This window comes from Meleagris gallopavo, chromosome 1, assembly GCF_905368555.1.
Source record: "Meleagris gallopavo chromosome 1, MGAL_WU_HG_1.1, whole genome shotgun sequence".
Taxonomy (NCBI): Eukaryota; Metazoa; Chordata; class Aves; order Galliformes; family Phasianidae; genus Meleagris; species Meleagris gallopavo.
This window is the reverse complement of record NC_139404.1, coordinates 19,725,540-19,746,920: the sequence shown is the minus strand read 5'-3', so window position 1 is coordinate 19,746,920 and position 21,381 is coordinate 19,725,540. Positions and strand designations below refer to the sequence as shown.

Below are 21,381 nucleotides of genomic sequence, written 5' to 3'. Positions count from 1 at the left end.
TTCAGGAGTAAAAACAATTAAGCCAGCATAACATACCAAAGAGACAAGGCTGGTGAGGCTGCCGTGCTGCTCCAATACAGCTGAGACTCAGACTGGATAAACACACTAAGTATACTCTGGGTTCTACACAGTGTGAGTCCCTGCACTGTGTATCTGGCTTTGATGTTTTGCCAAGCTATAAGCTGCCCTATTTATACATGAGGCATTGCAGAAGGAAGTACAGTGACCACCAGAAGTGAAAGTAATATGAACTGACTGCAAACCAAATCTTGTTTTTACCCCTTTCTTTGTTTCTCTGTAGGTTACCTACAATATTTGTCTGTTGCAGAAAACCACTGGGTTGTACTGGCAGACTCTGAAGGACAATAGCTAACTGTCCATCTTACTTTAGAAATGCTGTATGGCAATACTTAGTCAACTCAGAGAGAACACCTCATTCAAGTTTAAAGTAACAGCACAGTACACAATGAAGCTACAGTTTATGTTCACTGTTTACAATTTTGCCAAAGTTGAATACAACACTACTGTACAGGATCTTCGTAGAAACACAGCAGTTTTCACTGTCTCCCCCCACCTTTTCAACCCATTTGAGGCATTCTGACATATACCACAGCAGACAGCTGGACTGCAGCTGGAAAACAGAATCCTATGTCATCTCAGACACGTATACAAAGGCTTTAAACAAAAAAGCAGGGCTTTAAGTTTGGTTGGCTTAAGATACTCAACATCAGCCAAGTGGAGATATTCACGCATCATTCCAGTTCAATCCAGTGTGGATTATAAATGTCACACTTCATAAATAACAAGACAAAAACATATTCTTGGAACAGAAGAGTTTCAGGAGGCACTACAGAAGTTTGAGAAAAAAAACTGAAATGTCAAAAACAAAGAAAAATTAATATACAAGTTCAGCAATAACTTTCTCCTGAAGCTTAGAGGACTCACACACACCTGCTCTATGCAGAAGTAGAATCATACACTTTTTAAACAAAAAAAGCAAATTGGTTGCCAGTATCACTTTATAGTGATAAATTTCAACTTTTTCACCTCTTGAAAGGAAGCATTAAGAAGCCTCTCTTGGATAAACTTCAAGGAATTTCAGAACGTGTGCCTTTCCCCAGGGCCAAAAGGTGCTGGATTCCTATTAAATATTCTTAGCTTCAAAAACAGAAGAGAACTGAATGCATCTTGGACACTGAAAAATTAGTCACACCTGTCTATTAAAGAGATAAGATAAAAACGGATTTTGATTATCTTTCCATGAACAAGAACAAAGACTTTGATAGTTAATTTCATCTAGAAGATAATAATATTATAATAATACTGTAACAATATAATAATATAGTATAATATTATCTAGAAGACAATATAGCAACATATTATATGATCCTAGAAGGAATGTGTTTAAATCAATCAAGAAAATTCTTTTAGTACAACTACCGTAAATGCTTCTCCCTACAGCATGCCCCCCTCAAATCCTTCTGTTCCCCAAACACATGCTGCAATGTTCAGAGGTATGCAAAATACCAAGTCCAAAACATCCTGTATTTAATAGTTAACTGTAAACATGTTATGTTTACAGTAAACATGTTATGTTTACAGTATTTATGACCATAAAATCAAATGTTACTTTTGTAGCACACATTTTTCTATTTATCATCTTTCAAATAACATAAGCTTGAAAAATGTCTTAAATTGCTCTGTGTCTAGCATGGTTACAGTGAAGCCTAGATACTCACTGTTGCAGGCTTCTCAGCTCAGAAGGCAGGTCACAACCAACATAAGCGTTATTCATTAAACTGTACTCTAATAGTGCACAAAAACAGGGATCCTACAAGAAAAGATTGATGTTTAACATAAACATGTTACTCTGTGTAACGAACCTGCCAAAAAATTAACGTGGCGCACAAATAGGACCTTTTCCATAAACAGAACAGCACAAACAGTGCAAGCGTGGAGCAACATAGCAGGAAGATACCTTCAGATGGATTAAGTTACACGTGTTGCACGTAGGTGTGGGGAGACCACACCTCCCACTCAGTTCATTCAAGAATACTGTTCTTTCTGTTGAGAAGGTCAGAAAGAACCACTCATGAGCACAAAAAGAAGACCTCTTTGGCAGGTGGTTAATTGGGATTAATCACTTCTATCTCCCTCCATTTAAAAATGAAAATAATGGCATTCAGGTAATCCCCTCCAAGTTAGTCATTTACCATGGCAAATATCATAGATGATTCAAAGATATAAGAAGAAAACAAAAACAACTTACTTTCACAAGAAGATGAGGATTTCCTATGACAATCAGCAAAGCTTTTGCTCTAGTAATTGCTACATTGAATCTCTTTGGGTTAGAGAGAAAGCCCAAATAGTATTCCTCTTCAGCAAGTGTGTCTTCATAAGATCGCACCTAAAAATTAATTAGATATAGATTCAAAACTTACTTTGTCACAGCGCAACTTTAATCTATCAGAAAGCTTAATTTGCTCACTATAGCAAACCAAAGCTAAATGTGAGCAATACACAAGTTAGCTGAATTTTGGATTTTGAAGCTATCTAACTTATATTCCACCATTGGTTTTCCCAGAGAAGGTCTATTTTCCAACAGTGCACTAATATAACTTCAGCAATTTCAAGAGAATGGTGTATTAGCTTTATTTGAGCATCAGGAATATCCACTGTAAGCTGAAACACAAGATACCAACATAAAGTCAGTGTTTTTCAAGATGTAATCTTTTCAGTAGAAGAACTGCTAGAGTTGGTGGGTTTTTTGATGTCCTAAAAATCAACGACATTTCCGACTGTCCTGTCAGTCATCGTGGCCTTAGCTTAGAAGAAAATGCCACTGAAACACTGTTAGAGCAAATTCAGTTTTTCATTAAATTTTCAGCTTTATCTCATCAACATTTGAATTAATATTTGATAAAACAATTTCCCATCACAAATGGGTTTTATGAATAGGAACATATCATGTACCTAAAACTATACAGTTACAATGCTGGATTCAAAAGCTATCATAAAATGAAGAATAACTAAGTTAAGCATGGTACCACTACCATTAGGAAAAAAAGAGCAAGCAAATCCCCAAATGGTTTCTTCAAGCCACAAAATACCACCTCACCCAAACCAACTTCTTCCTTCCTCATCGCACCCAAGTCAAACTATCTTCAGGGCTTTGACTGTTTTCATGGCTGTTTTGTCCTTCTCTCTCCTGGAAATTGTGTGTGCCTGTTAGAAGTAGTCTAGTACTGCTCCTACCTTGAGCCTCAAATCCCTGGGTTTTACTTCTGCCTTTGATCATTTGTCCTCTATGCCATTACCCAGACTTACAGGAGCTCAGTCTGTAATGCATATTCCTGAACAGCTCTGAAGGATCCCATGTCACAAATACTGCAAGAACTCCACATTCCAGACACATCTCTTCTACTTCACTCTGAGACTTATTGCACCAAAAACATACTATCATTCGGAAAAAAAGCAAGCACAGATTTTTTTTTTTTGTATTCTGAACTCAATTTTATACAGTGACTGATAGCTTCAGCAAAGTTTGCAAAGCTATGGTGAAAGGCAAGGGCTACCACCTTCCAAATAACAACAGAAACTCCAAACTTAGTGATGCATTCTTCTCGTCTTGCCTCCTCACCAAATGCAATGGTTGGACTGAATACAATTAAAAACATCTTCCCAAACTTCCATCTTCCTGTATTTCCCCAACATCCCCTTCTATTAAGCTTGAGAAGTGGAACCAGGTGAACCTAAATGAGATTCAAGGTGTCGCACTTGGGTCAGGGCCATTCCAGATATGCATATAGAGTGGGAGAACTCCTTGCGAGCAGCCCTGCGGGGAAGGACATGGGGGTCCTGATGGACAAGAAGCTTGATATGAACCAGCAGTGTGCATGTGCAGCTTGGAAGGCCAACAATATCCTAGGCTGCATCAAAAGAGGGGCGGAGAGCAGGGAGAGGGAGGTGATTGCTCCACTCTACTCTGCCCCTGTGAAGCTCTGTCTAAAGTACTGTGTTCAGGCCTGGGGCGTCCAGGAAAGAAAAAGATGTGGAATTCTCAAACTGGTCCCAGAGGAGGGCCATGAAGATGATCGAAGGGCTGGAACACCCCTCCAGAAAGGCTGAAGGGAACTGGGCTTGTTCAGTCTGGAGAAGAGAAGGCTCTGGGAAGACTTCACTGCAGCCTTCCAGTACTTAAAGGGAGCTTATAAACAGGAGGGTGAGCACCATACTACATAATCTGATAGTGATAGGATAAAGGGGAATTGTTTTAATCTAAAAGAGGAGAGACTTAGATTAGATGCAGGCACAAGCTGCCAGAGAAGCTGTAGATGCCTCATCAAGGCCGGGTTGGATGGGGCCCTGGGCAGTCTCATCTGGTGGGTGGCAACCTGCCCGTGGCAGAGGGATTGAAACTAGATGACTGCAAGGTCCCTTCCAACCTGAGCCATTTTATGATTCTGTGATCAGTCAGAAATTTTCTGAAAGATTCATTTATTGCAAAGAGTGAAAACAAACAGCTCTGCATTCTCATGTTTATATAAAAATATCTAGCGATGCAATTTGTGCCTCTGTACTGTCATATTTATGTAGGTGTAGTCAACCAACACCAACACCGAATCAAGGAAGCAAAGTACTGTGAAAATGATGTCCTGTGACCAGAGTACTGCTGAAGTACAACCACAGCACAGAATTCTTTTCCCTGTCCCTTTTTTTGCAAGGCATTTTATAGCTTCAGATTCAAATAGCCAAAAGCTAGAAAAGACATTTACCAACATCCCAATACTTAACCATCAGAACACTTCAGCAGCGCATCATGAAAATGATCATGAAAGACTGTCAAGTGTTCTCCTAACAGTAAAAAAGGATACTGGATTCCTTTTTTGGGGAAGGGAAGGGAAGGGAAGGGAAGGGAAGGGAAGGGAAGGGAAGGGAAGGGAAGGGAAGGGAAGGGAAGGGAAGGGAAGGGAAGGGAAGGGAAGGGAAGGGAAGGGAAGGGAAGGGAAGGGAAGGGAAGGGAAGGGAAGGGAAGGGGGCACTAGTGTCTGGGTAATCATCAGCTGTATACAGTTATGCGGTAATTCTCAAACAGAAAATGAAAAGAACCTACATCGACATTCATAAGCTAAACAATGATTACTGTGATTTATACAGTTCTAATATTTATACTGGATAAATATATGTTTATCCAGTTTCCATCGTCTCTCAGCACGCTTAAGTGAAGATGTATTATCTGTATGAAACTCTATAAACTCATTTTGAATTATCTAGAAACTCTTGAAGTCTACCTCAAAAGCACAGATACCATCCTGTTTACATGCATTTCAATTAAGTATTTTTCCCAAATACTATGACAGACTAGTGACATAATGAGTTCCCTTGGTTTTCTCATCCTCATTCCCCAAAGCTCCATCTCAAAAAGGAAAAAGTTACAGAGAATTAAGAACACGCAAATATTCTAGACAAGACCACAAATATACATACTGTTGATAAGATGGTAACCATGCACTCTTGTCCTTGAAACTCTTCTACTGTGCCAACTTTAATATCTGACAAATCAATGCTTCTCAGAAGAAATTTAATTTTTTCTACCTAGAAAAAAAATGTTTGAAGAAATTTATTTTTATATTTTAGAGTGGATTACTTCGAAACCAAAGGCATGAGACATGTGAAGAAATTTAACACAGATAGGTTGTAGGGAATGCCTACACCAAGCTTAGCCATCATTCGCTATTAAGGTTTTAAAACAAAACAGTAACTTTTCCTGCTATGTACAACACTTCTTATGTGACTCAACAGGGGGAATGTTTGCTACCTACATGTAAATGGAAATTAACAGGTTTTTTATAGATTTTAATGACACAAACAACTTAGATCTTAGGAGTTGATCCATGCAAGCTCTTCTTCTATCATGGAATACGTGCCAACCCAGGACTTACCACAGGAGTGGTAGGGCAAACAGTTTCCCCCATCCCCTGAAGACAGAGTGAAAAAACTGAGGATTTTCATTCTAAAGTCTAGATTTAATGGGAACATCATTATTGAATGATAATACATTGCATAACACAGTGAAGCTCTGAGATATGCCTTCCCACTTGACCAAACCAGAGCAGCAATGCAAAACTACAACTTTAAATACAATAACTTTGAAGTTTTAAATACTAGCTATACCTGCTTACGATACGGTGTAATCACTCCAATATCAGTCACTGACACTGCAATGCTTTCATTTTTAGCCAGGTGGCAACAGTACTGCATTACTTGAACTGCTTCAGTTGGATTAAACCATGAAGGACTGTGACCTTCACGAGTTTCCTTGCCCTGTATTAGGAGAAGCAAAGTGAGCAGATGAAGACCATGTGCAAAAACTAACTACATATTTAATTGATTATAGTAGTCTTACACATCTTAAATGCAAAACAAACAAAAAACAAACAAAGAAATATCTAAAGAACAACAGAAATTGTAACGTAACATTATACACAAATGTCTTTATTTGCTATAAATCCTTTTCAATGAGCAACCACCACTTGTATTCTATGACAATGGTGCTTCACATATGTGACAAAGAATATAAATCTCAGCTCAGAATAACAAATGTTTGCAAGCTGTTATCCTGCTTTTGAGCAAAACTGAAGAGGACACAAGCACCTCTGAACAGTGGATACACCACTTTCTACTTCACTAACTTCTTGGAAGACCCACAAAAACTTTTCTTCCTGAAGTACCAGTTTTATCTTCGACTTTTTAATCTTTAATAAACTTTTAGTTTTAGAGGCTTGCATTCATTCTAGTGCAGCATACTCTTACCTGAATTAATCTAAATCTAACAGAGCTGCCTGCAACTCCATACTGCTATTATTTGCCAATTTAAATTTTTATTAAAACATCTTCACAATATCCTGCAATCTGCAGCTGCTTAAGTTTTTAGAAAACTATTTGTCTTCAGTAGTTGTTTTGAAAACCAGATGGTCAAGAAGCCACACTTTTTGCAAAAGACTTATTCTTTTTCCATATTCTTTCTGAAACTCATTCTGATGAATAAAACTTTTGTCTACAACATTAGCAAACTTCTATGAAGCCTCTTTATTTTTACTTAGACTACATGAACATTTTACATACCCTTACTCCATGAAAAATTAATGGAAACCCTTTCCTGGGCAATTTCTCCCAGTGTAACAAAGAAGTTACTACTGAAGCATCTGCACAAACTTCGAGCTCTTTATTATAAAACAGTTTAGATGGTAAGGCAAGCAATGCAGAATGTGACCTGTAGTTGTTTATGAGTTTTGTGATCTGCAGAGACAAAAAATAAAATCTGTAACCAAAATGGGCAGTTAGAACCATAGAATATCCTGAGTTGGAAGGAATTCATAAAGATAATTGAGTTATTCATCAGACTTCAACGTATGCAGCTCTCAAGAGGACCACTTACCATCTTGCAATGTTAGCTTTCCTAAAGCTGCCAAAAAATTGTATTAAAGGCAAAAAATGCAGCTTTGATCTATAAGTAAACACTAAATAAAAAACAAGTTTCTTCCCCCCTAAATGGGAAGGAAATGGACCATCTCTTCTCCTTCTAAAGGGAGAGGGGGAAAAAAAAGGAAAAAAAAGGAACCAAATATACATGAAAGATGAAGGAAGAATTCTCTAGTTTGATCTATAGACACATTATGTCTCCTTTTTTAATTCAGTTCAGGTTGTTTCCAAGGGATTTCCATGGATAAAACTTATTTTTTGGAGGGGAAGACTTGAAGGGCAGAGAGGGAGCATCAGAAGAGCCAGTTATCATAACATCTGACAGAGGCAGGCCTTGGAAACCAGAACTGCCTGTCTTCAAATGAAAGAATGCCCTTGAAGAAATATTCCAGTCATTCCAATTATGCACTGTAAGAAGACATGATACCTGAAGACCGGTGAGATCCTTCAAGCTCTCATTTCCTGCTGTCTTACAATGCCAACTCTCCTTGAACATTGTATAAAAAAAAAGTACAAGAACAGAAATTTTGGGAGTTTCAGAAAACTTTTCCTTAGGAAGCTGAACACAACCTAACGCGTAAAATTAAACATCACCTAGTACCCAACCTCCCTTGAGCAACTTAAGTTTGCCATCAGATTTCTTCCTCTGGCCAGATGTTATCAGTTTTTTTGTTAGTTTGTTTTCTGTACCTAAAAAATGAAGACATTTTCAATATGCATGTGCAGAGCTGTCTTCATTCAAGAACTGATTACCCAAAACAGTGCTCTTGCCCTAGGGTTTTCACTCTTTTCTTTTCAACAGAGTTGAACAGAGCTATGCAGGACCACAAAGGAAGACAGAGCTAGAAAGGGCACAGAGCTGTTTGGAGGGCAGTACTCAGAGAGTGGTGGTGAATGGAGTCACATTCAGCTGGTTTCTGGTCACGAGTGGTGCTCCCCAGGGGTGCTACTGGGGCCCATCCTGTTCAATATCTTTACTGATGATCCGGATCATGGGATTGAGCACACCCTCAGTAAGTTTGCAGTCAACACCAAGCTGGCAGGAAGTGTCAATTTGTCTAGGGTTAGGAAGGCTCTGCAGAGGGATCTGGATAGGCTAGACAAGTGGGCTGAAGCCAACTGTACAATCGTGAACAAGATCAATGCTGGGTCCTATACTTTGGTCACAGCCACTCCATGCAATGCTACAGGCTTGGGGCTGAGTGGCTGGAACACTGTGTGGAGGAAAAGGACCTGGGAGTGTTGGTTAATGTTCAGCTGAACATGAGCCAACAGTGTCCAGGTCACCAAGAAGGCCAACTGCATCCTGGCTTGTATCAGAAGTAATGTAGTCAGCAGGAGCAGGGAGGCAATCATCCCCCTGTACTCAGCTCTTTTTTATAGAGGAAATTCTCAGCTACAGAACACTCTTTTTCAACAGTTACCGCTATTAGCTATAAGTTCTTGCCAGCTATGAGCAAAAGTCTGTATGCAACGCTTGTAAAAACTTGCACCAGAGGAGGTGACCCACTGTAACCACTGCTGAAATGCACAACCCATTGTCTCACTGTACTCATATCCACTGTTTGGGTTACATAAATGTTCAGCAAGCACTGATCAATGTCAATTTTCTTCTGTATGGAGGAATTCAACAACACACCTTTGCTTCATATGCACTTCCATTTCAGACATCATTTTGTCAGGACTGCCTCTCTGTTGTCATTTATCAAATGGCAACAGAATGCAGTGGAATACTGGTGGGAAGGTTCAACCTCTACTGCCATATCACCAACATCTGCCTCTGTTGCTGTGGGCCAACATGATAAAATAGGAGGCATTACCTTCTGAGCAGCCCTCATAATTCCAGCACAGAGGTGAAAGGAAAAGTTTAAGTACTTCTCTATGCCATGAAATATTATGAAGTACTCCCACAAATACAGTGTAAAAATTGTCTTCTGATGCTTATATCAGAAAAATACAGAAGGTTATCCTTCAGAGAATATTTTTTCCTCACTTCCTGAAATAACATGTTCAAAAATGAATCTTTGTATTTAAAGAGGCAGCTTTACTTGTCTCGTCATGTTAAAAGCTTAAATTGCACTTGCGCATTTGTGAAGAATTATGTTATAAAGTTACTTTAAGTTGGACAATGAAACCCTTACTGAGAATTTTGCTACATGCACTGCATTTGACCAACTCTGAAGAAATCTTGTTTTTAAGCAAAGAAAGGTTTTAAGATGTTACAGCATGCCTGCTATTTGGAATACATATTCAAAATAATAAAGACTTACTAGTAAGCTAATGTTCAAGCCAGACTTAAACCTAAGCATGGGGATTAAAAGACAAAAAAAAAAAAAAAAAAAAAAAGGGCCTTAAGTAAATATCAGCAAACATAGTTTATCATTCTTTATCTGAAAAAAAAAGTAAAATAATTTAATTTTACTCACCAACAAAGGGTTATACGATCCATCAGCGCTAAAAGCATCCTCATCTCTCAGGTACATATCTCTTGATATCAGCCTTTCCAGCAAGGATATATTTAATCCAAATGCCACTGCAATTCTAGATTTTATTAGAGGCCCTAACTGCTTTGGATCTCCAACCAGAACTATCTGTGTATTTAAAAAAAACAATTTTGTTAAAGTGTGGAAAATGAAAACTGTTCAAAATCTATAACTGACTTAATTGTACGTTTGTGAGGTTTATTACATGCACTCAGAACTTCATAGTCATTATCAGGAATGGCAGCTTACATCTTGCATCATTCACATTGCTAATAAACTTTTTTCCTCTCGAAAGATGATGCTTAGACAACTACCTGACCATTAACTTCTGAAATTAATCCAATAGGAATTAGGCTTTCTGGTTCACTTGCTTGCCCAGCCTCATCCAAAATCACATGTGTGAAGTGTCCAAGCCTAGAATTAAATAACAGGAACTCAGAACTGGGCATTTTTCCCCCCCAGATAAGTTAATTCTGCCACCCCGTGGCTGATCTGAGCAATTCTGTACACATCCTTGTCAAGCACCCCAGGCACCTCCACAAATACATCAAAGGCTGAAAATACATCAAAAGGCAGAAGGCAGTCACTGTGTTTTTCCTTCTAATTCTTCATCTGGGAGTTCTCCTATATGCTCACATATATACAACCAATGCTTATCTTAATTATAACTTTATATATAGTATGGTTAAGACATTTGGAAAAATTTTCCTTGTTCTCAAATACCTCCAACTATTTCATTTGAATAATGCACTTGGTTTAGCAAAGACAACTGCTAGCCTTTATTTCTTTAAAACAACTCTTAAATCAGTTAGGGAGACGCTCTTAAGAGCGTCCTTTTAGAAAGCTGAAAGCAAAACCAGAAGAATCTTTACTTAACAGCACTTTACATGGTGGCTCTTTACAACTAATGAGATTTTTATTTAAAAAACTAAGTACAGTATGATTTTTAATGGAACTCCTAAATGCTTTTAAGACAACACGTCTGTAAACAGCAACGTCACAACTAAGGCTCCCACTGCCTGTGGTGGAAGAACAACTGTGTCAAGACGCTTTCTTAAACTTACTCTGAAGAAATTCTCAGCTGAAACATTATTAAGAACAAGAGGTTTGCCAGGAAGCCAGATATCTCAACAATACTCCTGTTTGCAGTACTGTACCTTGTTCCTGTTTGATAGAACATTCCCGCACTACAGCAAGTGGTAATTATTATCCTGAACCACACTGCTTTCCAAATATCATCACCATCCTTGCAATAAGGTTTCACCATGTCATCAATTTGCTGTAGGAACAAAACAATATACTTAGCAAAATACCACTGCAGATGTTTTTATTTGAATAATTAAAAAAACTCATCAAAAACACTATTTTGGAAGTGAAACAAAATGTTTAGACTTAAATTCATGCACTGAAATGGATTCTTGGTTGAATGTGACTGAAGAAGATATATGCATTCTCCTCATCCATCAAGACTGTAGATATGTTTCATACACAAATATTTTTCAGTTCACCTTCCGGAAAAGTTAGATTAGTTATTACTTTCCTAGCCAAGTTCTCAGCAGCCTAATAAATATTGACAGTTGCATTAATAAATCAGTATTTTCAGATTAAAATATTAAAAAGGAAATAGTACCAGTTATCTGTAGCATTTACCTCTGCGGATCTGCAGGTAGCATTGACTCGGACCATAGCTCCTGGTTTTAATAGATTGCTTTGATGCAGCCGCAAGCAAATCAGGTCTGTTGCAGCATTTGATGGCGCACAAACCAAGATTCGACTATCTGGTAAAGTAAAATGTATCTACATTCAAAAAGATGGACATCACAAAAAGAAAAGGTTATTTGGAAAAGTAGCAACAGCTCAAACATATATCCATTTTATTTCACTGAATACAGAATTCAGATTGTAATCATCCATCCTTTTGCAATTCAAGAACACTACTCCTGACATCCATGATTTAAGTGTTCTCAAGCTGAGTACACTCAGAGCAGAACTGCTGCATGGTTATGACATTAATGCATACTCTGCTTCAAGAATCTATTATGCAGTACTAGAATCACAAGTTAGATAATATTCACTAAAGCCTTAAGATATAAAAATAAACCATTCAGGATTTTTTTTTCAAATTCATACTAATTTCATCATTCTGAATAGCTCAGTGAAAAGGCTTATGAAGAATATTTCCAAATCTTGCTTAGGAAAAAAAAAAAAAGAAGTGATGGTACTCACAGATTCACCTTAAGTGTTCTAACACTGAAAAGATTAGAGACTATCCATTTATTATCCACCATTACCTGCAAAATAGCTTCAACTACTGTTATTGTTTTTCCAGTTCCTGGTGGTCCAAAGAGAATATAAGGTGTTGGACGACATTCACCACTCAGTATCCTTTTCACTGCCAGTTTCTGCTGCTTGTTAAGCATAGGATTGAAAAATTCACCAGCTCTCCATTTAATTTTCTCAGTTTCTTCAACTATGATCAAGATAAGTACATATTAAAATTGCAAAAATATTTTTAAGCATATACAGATTAAAGCAACTGCAATTCATATTACGCCTTAATTTATTTTTTTCCATTTTCCTAGAACAGCACAGAGAAAAGAAAACATCAATAATTCAGAAGTATACTGGATCTCCTAAAAAATTAATGGACAAAAAAGGATCATCATTATCTACTTAAAAAAAAAAAAAAAATCTGTAAAAACTTCAGTAATTTTAACATTAAGCTCTTTCCCCCTCCTCCCCCCCGCCCCCCTTAACTGCAAAATTTCAGTAAACTTTCAGAGACAGTACCACTACTAGATGACCTATGGTAGTCATACAGACCACAGGAATTCCTCCACACCTCATTCAGTTTAGCTGCAGTTTACCACAACAGAATCTTATTAACTCCTGGACAGACGTGCCATCTAAGTAATCTGCTTTCCAATTCAGGTATGTTATTGTTACAAAGAGATAAAATCCCTCTCTTTCAATATTAGTGCAGTTAACTGCTGAAGTCACACTTCTCAGATAAGCATATACATGATAGGCACTTTCTGAAACTTTTCAGAAATAGTTACCATTTTCAGCAAAGTACACATTCCAGCAACAAAGTGGAAACTCTAAGTGTAACCAAAAATATTTCAGTTGGTGATTAGGAATAGTTTGTTTACTGAGTACAAACTATATCACTGGAAGTCTGCTTAACTGAAGACGTTGAAATAATCCACAGAAGGGCTCTAATGAAACTTCTTGCTGCAAAGTTTCTCCTTAAATGAGCATGAGGACATCTCAAAGACGCTGCACTCTGCCTGTTTGTCTGAAGTGACTGCAATCCTGAACTGGCTATACTTAAATATTGAAGAAAGTAGTAAAATATACCAAGTTGGCTTGTTTCTGCAGAAGCAGTTGCTGCATCTGCTATGTTTATCTGCCTCAATGCCATGCATTTTGTCTGCTTGTTCTGCAGCTTTCTGACCTGGAAATATCAAACAAAGGTAAACACATTTACAACTTTACAGAAACAGGCAACCATCTTCACTAATACTTGAAATTGCTTAGTTTTATTTTTTCTCCATTAAATGGCTTTACTTCAATAAATAGAACATCTGTGAAGAAAGAGAGTATAAAACGCTAGGAGTTCCCATCTTAAATTTAAGGTTTCTCAAAGTTTGTATTTATGGTAACTTTAAACATCTACTTCACAAATACTTTACACCCTCAATGTGGATTTTGAAGCCATAGTCAAGTAACTTATCTCCTTCCATAAAAACTAACACCCAAGTTCTGAGAGATGATACCTCTCAGACTGCAGCTCAAGAAGAAACTGCTTGTAGTGGCACTACCAGCACTCTGGATCAACTGCTGCAGTTCTCTTAATAATACTGTTTCTAACAGTAAAGACAAGCGTTAGTGTTGATTATTTCTTATACAGGACTGGGGTACTTGCTTCCTAGCCATGTTATCCTGGTGTTTTTTCTGCTTCCCTAGAGCCATGATGCCAGGAGAACACTGCAAGGCTTAGGTAGTCCTTCTGATTAGTCACTATGCTATTTATCCAGACAGGTACCAGTGACAACCTGAAAAGATCAGAGCTTTAGAGGATCACGTTCTGGGGTAAGATGAGGGATCCTTATTATGTTCTCTGTCACCTTTCTAGTTAACCAGAATTGACCCAGTAAAAGCAGGCATCCTGCAGTAACTAGCTATGCTGTGCCTCCTACCGCCATATCTCTCTTCATGTGATGGAGCATTTTGACTGGAAATTACAGCAAAACCAGGGCCATGTCTGAGCTGTTACCAGAGCAGGATGGAACAGGAGCAATATTGTCTGGTGGGTGTCTCTAACACCTCACTATCAGGAGGAGGAGATGGATAAGACTTCACACAAACAATTGGCATTAGTCTCCCAATCACAAATTGTGCTGCTCACAGGAGATTTCCATCGTTCACATACTTATTGCACTTCACTCAGGAAGTTTCTAGAGTTACAAGAGTGAGTGGGCGACAGCTTTCTGGCAAAAATGGCAGAAGCAATAATCATAAATAATGCTGAATATATGGGAAAAGACACACTTATATACACCAACATTTACTGCAAATACTGCAAGATATTGCAAGATATGCAAGGCTCAGCATCTGAAAGAAGGCTGAAAAGGTACAAGCAGAGTCACAACTCTGGATCTTCTAGCAAACTACAGCTTCTTCAAGGAATCATGAGGCAAAAGCCTCCAGGATGTTGTTGTATGGGGGTGCCCAGGAGAACTAAAAGCTGTTTAATGAGACATCATAATGAAACATTCTGCTTCACAAGATCATCAAGAATTTCAACAGAAGGTCTCCTTTTCTAAGCTTGTAGCTTCTTGATGAATTCATAAAATGCAAGCTGGAAGCATAAGCAAGGACAAGCAAAGTATAAAACATGTTACCTGGACAACTGGATAAAATATGGAAGGTCATGCAGTATGAACAGAGTAAGAAGAAGAGATTCTGCAAACAGTTGTGGTGGAAAGAGATAAGCATTGTGTGGGTTCAGAAACAGATGACAGAACTTACTGATGAAGTAAGAACTGGACCAGCTGATTTCATTCTATAATGAAGGGATTATTATGTGGAGAGAAGAAAAGCAGTCATTGTAATACTCCTTAGCTTCAGTAAGGCTTTTGAAGTGGCCTATTTACTGTGGCATTCTTATTTTGGAGCAACAAGAACATTAACTAGATTAACAGATGATTTGGTGAGTGGAAAATTGTTTGGACTATTGGGCTCAATTGGTGTTAAACAATAGTTCAATACTCACCTGCAAGCAGGTCACAAACTAGGTACCCCTGGTTGTAGTTGGGGCAAATATGATTATCTTCAACAACGACTATGATGTGAATAAATACACACTCAGTAAATTAGCAAACAACACAAATATCAGCAGTCTTAGCTGAAATGCCTGATGGCTCATCTTCATTTGAAGAAATTTTGCAGTAGGATCAACAAAAACTCATGAAAATCTAAACAGAAAACTCTGCACCTGGGAATGAGTAACTATGAATCAGGACAAGCTATGAGAACACTAACTGAGCAGTAATCCCCAGGCCCTGTTCGGGAAACTGAGTTACTATGGATGCTTGATGTATACAAACATCATGTTACTAAGAACTAGAGAGGTTGAAACAACTTAGCCTTTTCAGTTTGATAAGGAAGAGGTAAATAGGCAGCCTAATGCCTATAATGGCTTAAAACAGAGTTAGGAAAAGAAAAAAGAAAAAAAAAAAAATAAGAGACCTACAGTTCTCAATTCTTTGTAGTAGCATATATTGTAACAAGGGGCCAAAGTTGCAGATAGAAGATTCACATTGTGAATGGGAGGGGGGGAATCATTCAGTGGAAATGTTGCAAAACGTTGAAAAAGGGTATACAGATGTTGTGGAACCTCTGAACAAAACCAAATAAACCTAACCTCAAAGCTGACTTGATTCAGTGCTGGTGACAATCTATTTCAAATAGGAAAGAGAACTAAATATCATTCTGAAGGTTGTTTTAAGAAAGACTTCTGCAATTTCTTCCTATAATTTAACAAGCAGTAAAGAAGTCTAGGTAAATTTGCACAGATCAGGATGATTAGTGTTTCCTGCCACAGTGAGAGAACTTCACGTGAAAACTAGTTTAAGGAAAATGTGACAGATCAAATTATTATAATACAGGTTGTTACTAGAATTTTCCATTCTAGATGAGAGGATTAGCTTAATAGCATCATTTGTCATAAAATTTCCTCTCCTCAGGTAAGCAAACAAACTTCTGTTATCAGAAAGTAGCAGAATGTGACTTCAATTATTAGATGCTACAACAAATACTTGCTAACAACAGCCGTGAAGTACGTATCTGTTACAAATTTGGATGCTGCTCAGTTAGAACAAACATTTACAGACAATTACCTCACTCTTCTGCTGGGAACACTGCTCAAAGCCATCATCAACACCACAATACTTAGTGATATTCTGGGTCTTGACATCTTGTGGTGACTGTAAGAGAAGCTTTTCCGGAAATAACACTTCAGAAGAGAAAGTAGAAAAATTTGAAAACCACATGAACACACATTTTGCTGATATATCATCCTGCTCCATGTTTTTATAACTGGTTTATAATCCTAGCACAAAAGTGGAAAAGATCTGTGCAAAGATCCCATGGACCGTTCTGCTCAATCACAGAACAAGATATCCGTGCTTTTGAGTTAAGTTCTGAGCTAACACAAAACACTGCCATTTCACATACCATTGTTACAACTGTATGATTTATACAGATCTCATCCGTTCGAACTATTTACAGAAGCTTAAGTTTTCATTCATGTTCCTTTCGATGGTCAGTAAGACCCACCTCTACATTTACAGAGCTGTTTTTCAATTAAATGAACAGAAAATTCCTGTAAAAACAGACTATAATGCATCCATCTAAGCATGCCTTGATGTGAAAGCAATAAAAAACAGAAGACTCCCCACAAGCCTCTCCAGACAGCTTAAATCAACTGAAGTGTACCTTTTTCACCCAGACATTTAGCTTGCTCGACTGCCATCTGGCATCGCCTGCTAGGAATCCTGTTATTAGAACAGCAGATCAACAGTTGTGGATTAAAGAAAAATCCCAAATTTTCATAAACTACAGAAGCATGAAGGTAACCAGTACATTTTCTATGTAGCAGTGCTTATAAAAATAGTTCTACACAGAAATACTGCAGGGTATTTATTGGAAAATACACTGTAGACATGTCAGTCAACAGCCTTGCTATGAGCGTTAATACATCTCCAGCTCTTCAGTGAGAAAGATGGCCCTTTGTCTCAGAGTTGGATAGTTTTTCATGCAAGCTTTCTGCAAAACTGATCTTAAATGGAAGATTAAGCACCTATATACAAATAATACGCCACAAATAAAGCGTGAGTAGTTAACATCAGCAATTTATAAACAGTCCTGCACTCATAATGGTATAATTTTTTCTTAAGAAAAAAAACCCAAAAACATTCACAAAGAATCACAATTTATACAATGAAAAAGAACTCCATACAATCCCAGTAACTGCTTCAATGCCATGTGGTGGAATAATCACTTCCACATAGAAACAGAGACACAAAACAAGAATGCTTTGTATGTAATGACTACCACTGCAGTCTTTTACCAAGTGGGATAGTGGGAAAGAAGTGAAAGAGCTGGCTCCTAGTAGCTTAACTGTGCCCTTCCCGCAACCAAAACCACCAAGAGACAGTCTCATGTGTTTTTAGAAGTTACTCTGCTAGAGGAATCATGTATCCTGTAGCTCATCAATGTAGATTTTTGGAAGTGTATAAAAATACCTGCAGTGAACAAATTCCACATCCATGGGTTCTGAGTTGTAAGCCCGTTCAAAATCAGCATTACATTTAAGAGTAACATCTTCATTACATATCTGTAGGAAAAAAGCAAATATCAGTTTTCTGATGAAGAGTTTAGTCGCTTACACACAAAAGCATATTTGAAATTACTGGAAGAAAAAATTGAACACCTTAGCCATCTAAATTTATTAACAACCAACATATTACAGTTCTAGATTACGAGTGCTTTCAGGGCAGGTAAGGATTGTAATCTAGAGAAAAGGAAGTCCCTGGAAAAACTGACAATAAAAATACATCACTTAGTACAAAAAAACCCCCTCAAAACAGGTTAAGCTAGTCTCTAATTAATTGCCAGCTTCCCCTTTGAATCCTGTGGATTATAGTATATTCAACAGAAGACAGACCCTACTTACCTCAGTAACATAGGCAATGTACTCTATTATATGCTCAGAATAGACCTGACTTTTCAGTATCACCTTATCGCCTAATTAAAAACAAAGTTAAAAGACAACACACTGTTACAAGAAATACAAGCGAAGCGCTGAAGTGAGTTTTACTTTCTCTGTGGCATGGTTACAACAAGAGATTTGCATGATAACACATCCTAGAGCAAACTTGCAGTATCCATGAATAGCTCATTAGGCACTAGTTCTGAACTGCTGTATACAATTATATATTAGATTTTAAAAGGTATCAAATATTGATGCCATCAGACCTTCAACATCCCCTCTAAACAGTACCTTGCATACCATAGTATTAGATATTACTAATCTTTTGATTTTGATATACCTATTGCTTTTTAGATCTTACCACATTGCTGTGTTTATTTTTGTGGAAAAAATCATTCATTTTCGTACATGAGAAGCCTGAAAATAACAGATCACTTGTAATGGCAGACATATGTAATGCTTCTTCAGACAGCAGCCACAGCATGCCTGTGAGACACAAGCAGTGCAGTTCACCTGTCTAGCAGCCTAGATTAATGATTTTGTGTTCAAACTTGTTGAAGACTTCCTTAAGTAAATGACAATGCAACTGAGTTTGTATTGCAGTGAAAATACTCAACATGGTATTCAGCTTTATCTCGCATTAATCACTACCTGCAGCCAAGTGAGGTCTGCCTTCTTCCACTCCTGGCACTTCCAACACTAATAAATTCCCATTCCTTTTCAAAGTAACCCCACACATGTCAAAATTTTTTATTTCCATTTCCTGATGGATCTCTTCAAGCCATAAGAGAGTAGAAAACTTTGCTTCATAATTTTCCAGATTAAGATGCTGAAAAGAAAAACAGTATACATTACATTTGTAACCTCTACACTGAAGTGCATTAATCCCATCAATCTTTATTATACTAAACATCTCTAAAATTAGACTGCACAGCAACCAGATTGCCAAATAAATACAGCACTTAAATAAACTAATCCTTTAAACTCCCATAACAGACAACACAGAATTTGTATAATCCCTGGAGCTGAGATACAGCAGCCAGTCAGCTAAAGAGCTAATGATGTCTTGCCTAACTACAATGACAGTTTCAACACCTGAATTCAGGGGCAGTTTAGAAACAGAATTCTACTGCTCACCAATCCCAGAAAGCATAAAAAAACCTTTGTACATTGCACATAGACAGAGTCACATCAGTCCAGCCTGTCTGATTATTACATGGCTTATGACAAGCTGAAAGAACCTGAACTGTCCCCCTCAGAGCTTAACACATCTTCTGAAGAGGTTTTTCCAGCAGCACAAAACTCTCTAAACAATGATCAACAGCAAAGAATGCTTTCATTTAGAATACACTCTCACTTAAATGTGAGTCTAATCAGCAGTGCTGATCTTTTGCCACCTTCTGTAATATCCCTCCCCAGCATCACAACTTCTCCAATCTTGCACGTTTACCATTTTTCATTCTTACAAAGCCTGGATTCTGTGACCGACCAAAACCCGTACAAATTAAAGGACACAGACAACAGTCAGTCTACTTGGTAACAGTATCTTATCATCTTCTATTGCACTAAGGGCTACAAATTTTTGCCAAATAAAGACCAGTTTGAAAAGACAAATAAAATGAATTTCCTTATGCAAATCTACACTTGCATACCTCTGCGAGGAGAGGCTGAAAGCTCAGAATATCTAATTTCTGCTCCACGCATCTTCTTAACTCATTTGGTATGGTATAATGTGGGAGGAAGCTTGGAAATTTTCTGCTACTTCTAAAACAGAAACATATCATATCATTGTTTTTTTTTTAAAATTTTATGTGAAGGACAGCTAATTAACATGCCACATCATTGAGGCTATTTAAAAACATACATATGCAATAAATCCAATGATTCCTTCAAAAGCACAATTCTAAGTTTGTTATTCTGACATGAAAGATAAGTGTTCCAGCTACTGATTGTACAAAAACATTGTGAACCTGCTTTTATTCTCTTCCTTTTTGTCATATTTTTTATAACTAAGCAAATAGTATAAGTTAATATTTAGAAAATTATTTGCAAAATGAAAAGTTCTAAATCAAAGATGAACATCTACAAATTTATCTGATAGAGGTGCCAAGATGCTTGAGGATTTAAGAAGTTAACTCCAAATGTGATTAAGATGAAAAATATGAAATAACTCACTTGTAGGACACAGCTGCATAGTAATTTGATTTGCACGTTACATTTGTACATGTATAGTGGTGTGTTTCTGTCTGAACAGATTACAAGGAAATCAAGCAGTTCATTACTAGAAAAACTCTTCTGTCAGTAAAATTAACATGCTTATAACCTTATGAAAACATGCACAAACTCTTTCAGTTTCACATTTAGCAAATGATATACAACAGCATTACACAAGTAGCATTTTTCCCCCTCTCCAAATACACACCTTCTGTATTTGGGGGCAATAACCGTTGTCTTCTTTTGCTGAGGTACTGACGAAATGTCAACCTTTCTTGCAGAAAATGGCTTCACAGGTGCTATTAGTAATTCTGTCTCATTTGTCACAGTAGTTTCAATACAGCGTCCAATAGTAAAATCAGAAAAACCAAGCAACAAGAGCTCTTTATTGTATCCAGGATTTCTTCAAATAAGAAAAAGTTATGTTCTTAAAATCATCATGTACACATTTTGTTTTCTCTAGTTATAAGTACTATTTTTTTCCCCAGTGAAAATGTAGCTCTCGTGCCAATTCAATAGCAATATAAGAGCTGATAACTTGGGGCAACTCCCTACTTCACTTCCTTCCCTAGTCCCTTCAATCCAAGTATCACTTTGCATAATGAAAAAATAAAGTACTTAAAAACTACTGTTTCATCAAAAGCTTGGCTAAAGACCAAAATCTCTTTCCTTAACTACATACAGAACAACAAGATGACAGGAGTATTACTGTACCTGAACAAGATGAGACAAACATTTCCCTTAGAGGAAACTATGGAGTATCCTTCTGTGTGTAAAGCAGCAGCTTAGCTTTGCCTTGCTTAATGGGGACTCAGAACTGAGTCTTAACTGCAAACACATCAAGTGGAAAAAGCAGGAACTATCCTATATCTTCTCAAAAACTGTACTTTGTATGTGTAAGTGGGGTTGGGAAATGACTGGTTA

At 37.5% G+C, this 21,381-nt stretch overlaps 1 protein-coding gene across 1 annotated transcript in view; it reads right to left on the bottom strand.

The window, feature by feature from the left end:
- Positions 1–1,735: 1,735 nt before the first annotated feature.
- Positions 1,736–21,381, bottom strand: part of MOV10L1 (Mov10 like RNA helicase 1) — a 34,248-nt gene continuing 14,602 nt past the window's right edge. The window contains exons 9-26 of the mRNA XM_085216883.1: positions 20,666–20,860; positions 19,896–20,007; positions 18,895–19,072; positions 18,208–18,278; positions 17,777–17,868; positions 16,968–17,026; positions 16,370–16,485; positions 13,326–13,422; positions 12,257–12,435; positions 11,616–11,762; positions 11,123–11,244; positions 10,280–10,379; positions 9,909–10,073; positions 7,126–7,299; positions 6,175–6,324; positions 5,488–5,595; positions 2,270–2,407; positions 1,736–1,831 (exon numbers count right to left, since the gene is read on the bottom strand). Coding sequence (XP_085073009.1) covers positions 1,736–1,831; positions 2,270–2,407; positions 5,488–5,595; positions 6,175–6,324; positions 7,126–7,299; positions 9,909–10,073; positions 10,280–10,379; positions 11,123–11,244; positions 11,616–11,762; positions 12,257–12,435; positions 13,326–13,422; positions 16,370–16,485; positions 16,968–17,026; positions 17,777–17,868; positions 18,208–18,278; positions 18,895–19,072; positions 19,896–20,007; positions 20,666–20,860 — 2,299 coding nt within the window. The remainder of the gene's footprint in view (positions 1,832–2,269; positions 2,408–5,487; positions 5,596–6,174; positions 6,325–7,125; positions 7,300–9,908; positions 10,074–10,279; positions 10,380–11,122; positions 11,245–11,615; positions 11,763–12,256; positions 12,436–13,325; positions 13,423–16,369; positions 16,486–16,967; positions 17,027–17,776; positions 17,869–18,207; positions 18,279–18,894; positions 19,073–19,895; positions 20,008–20,665; positions 20,861–21,381) is intronic.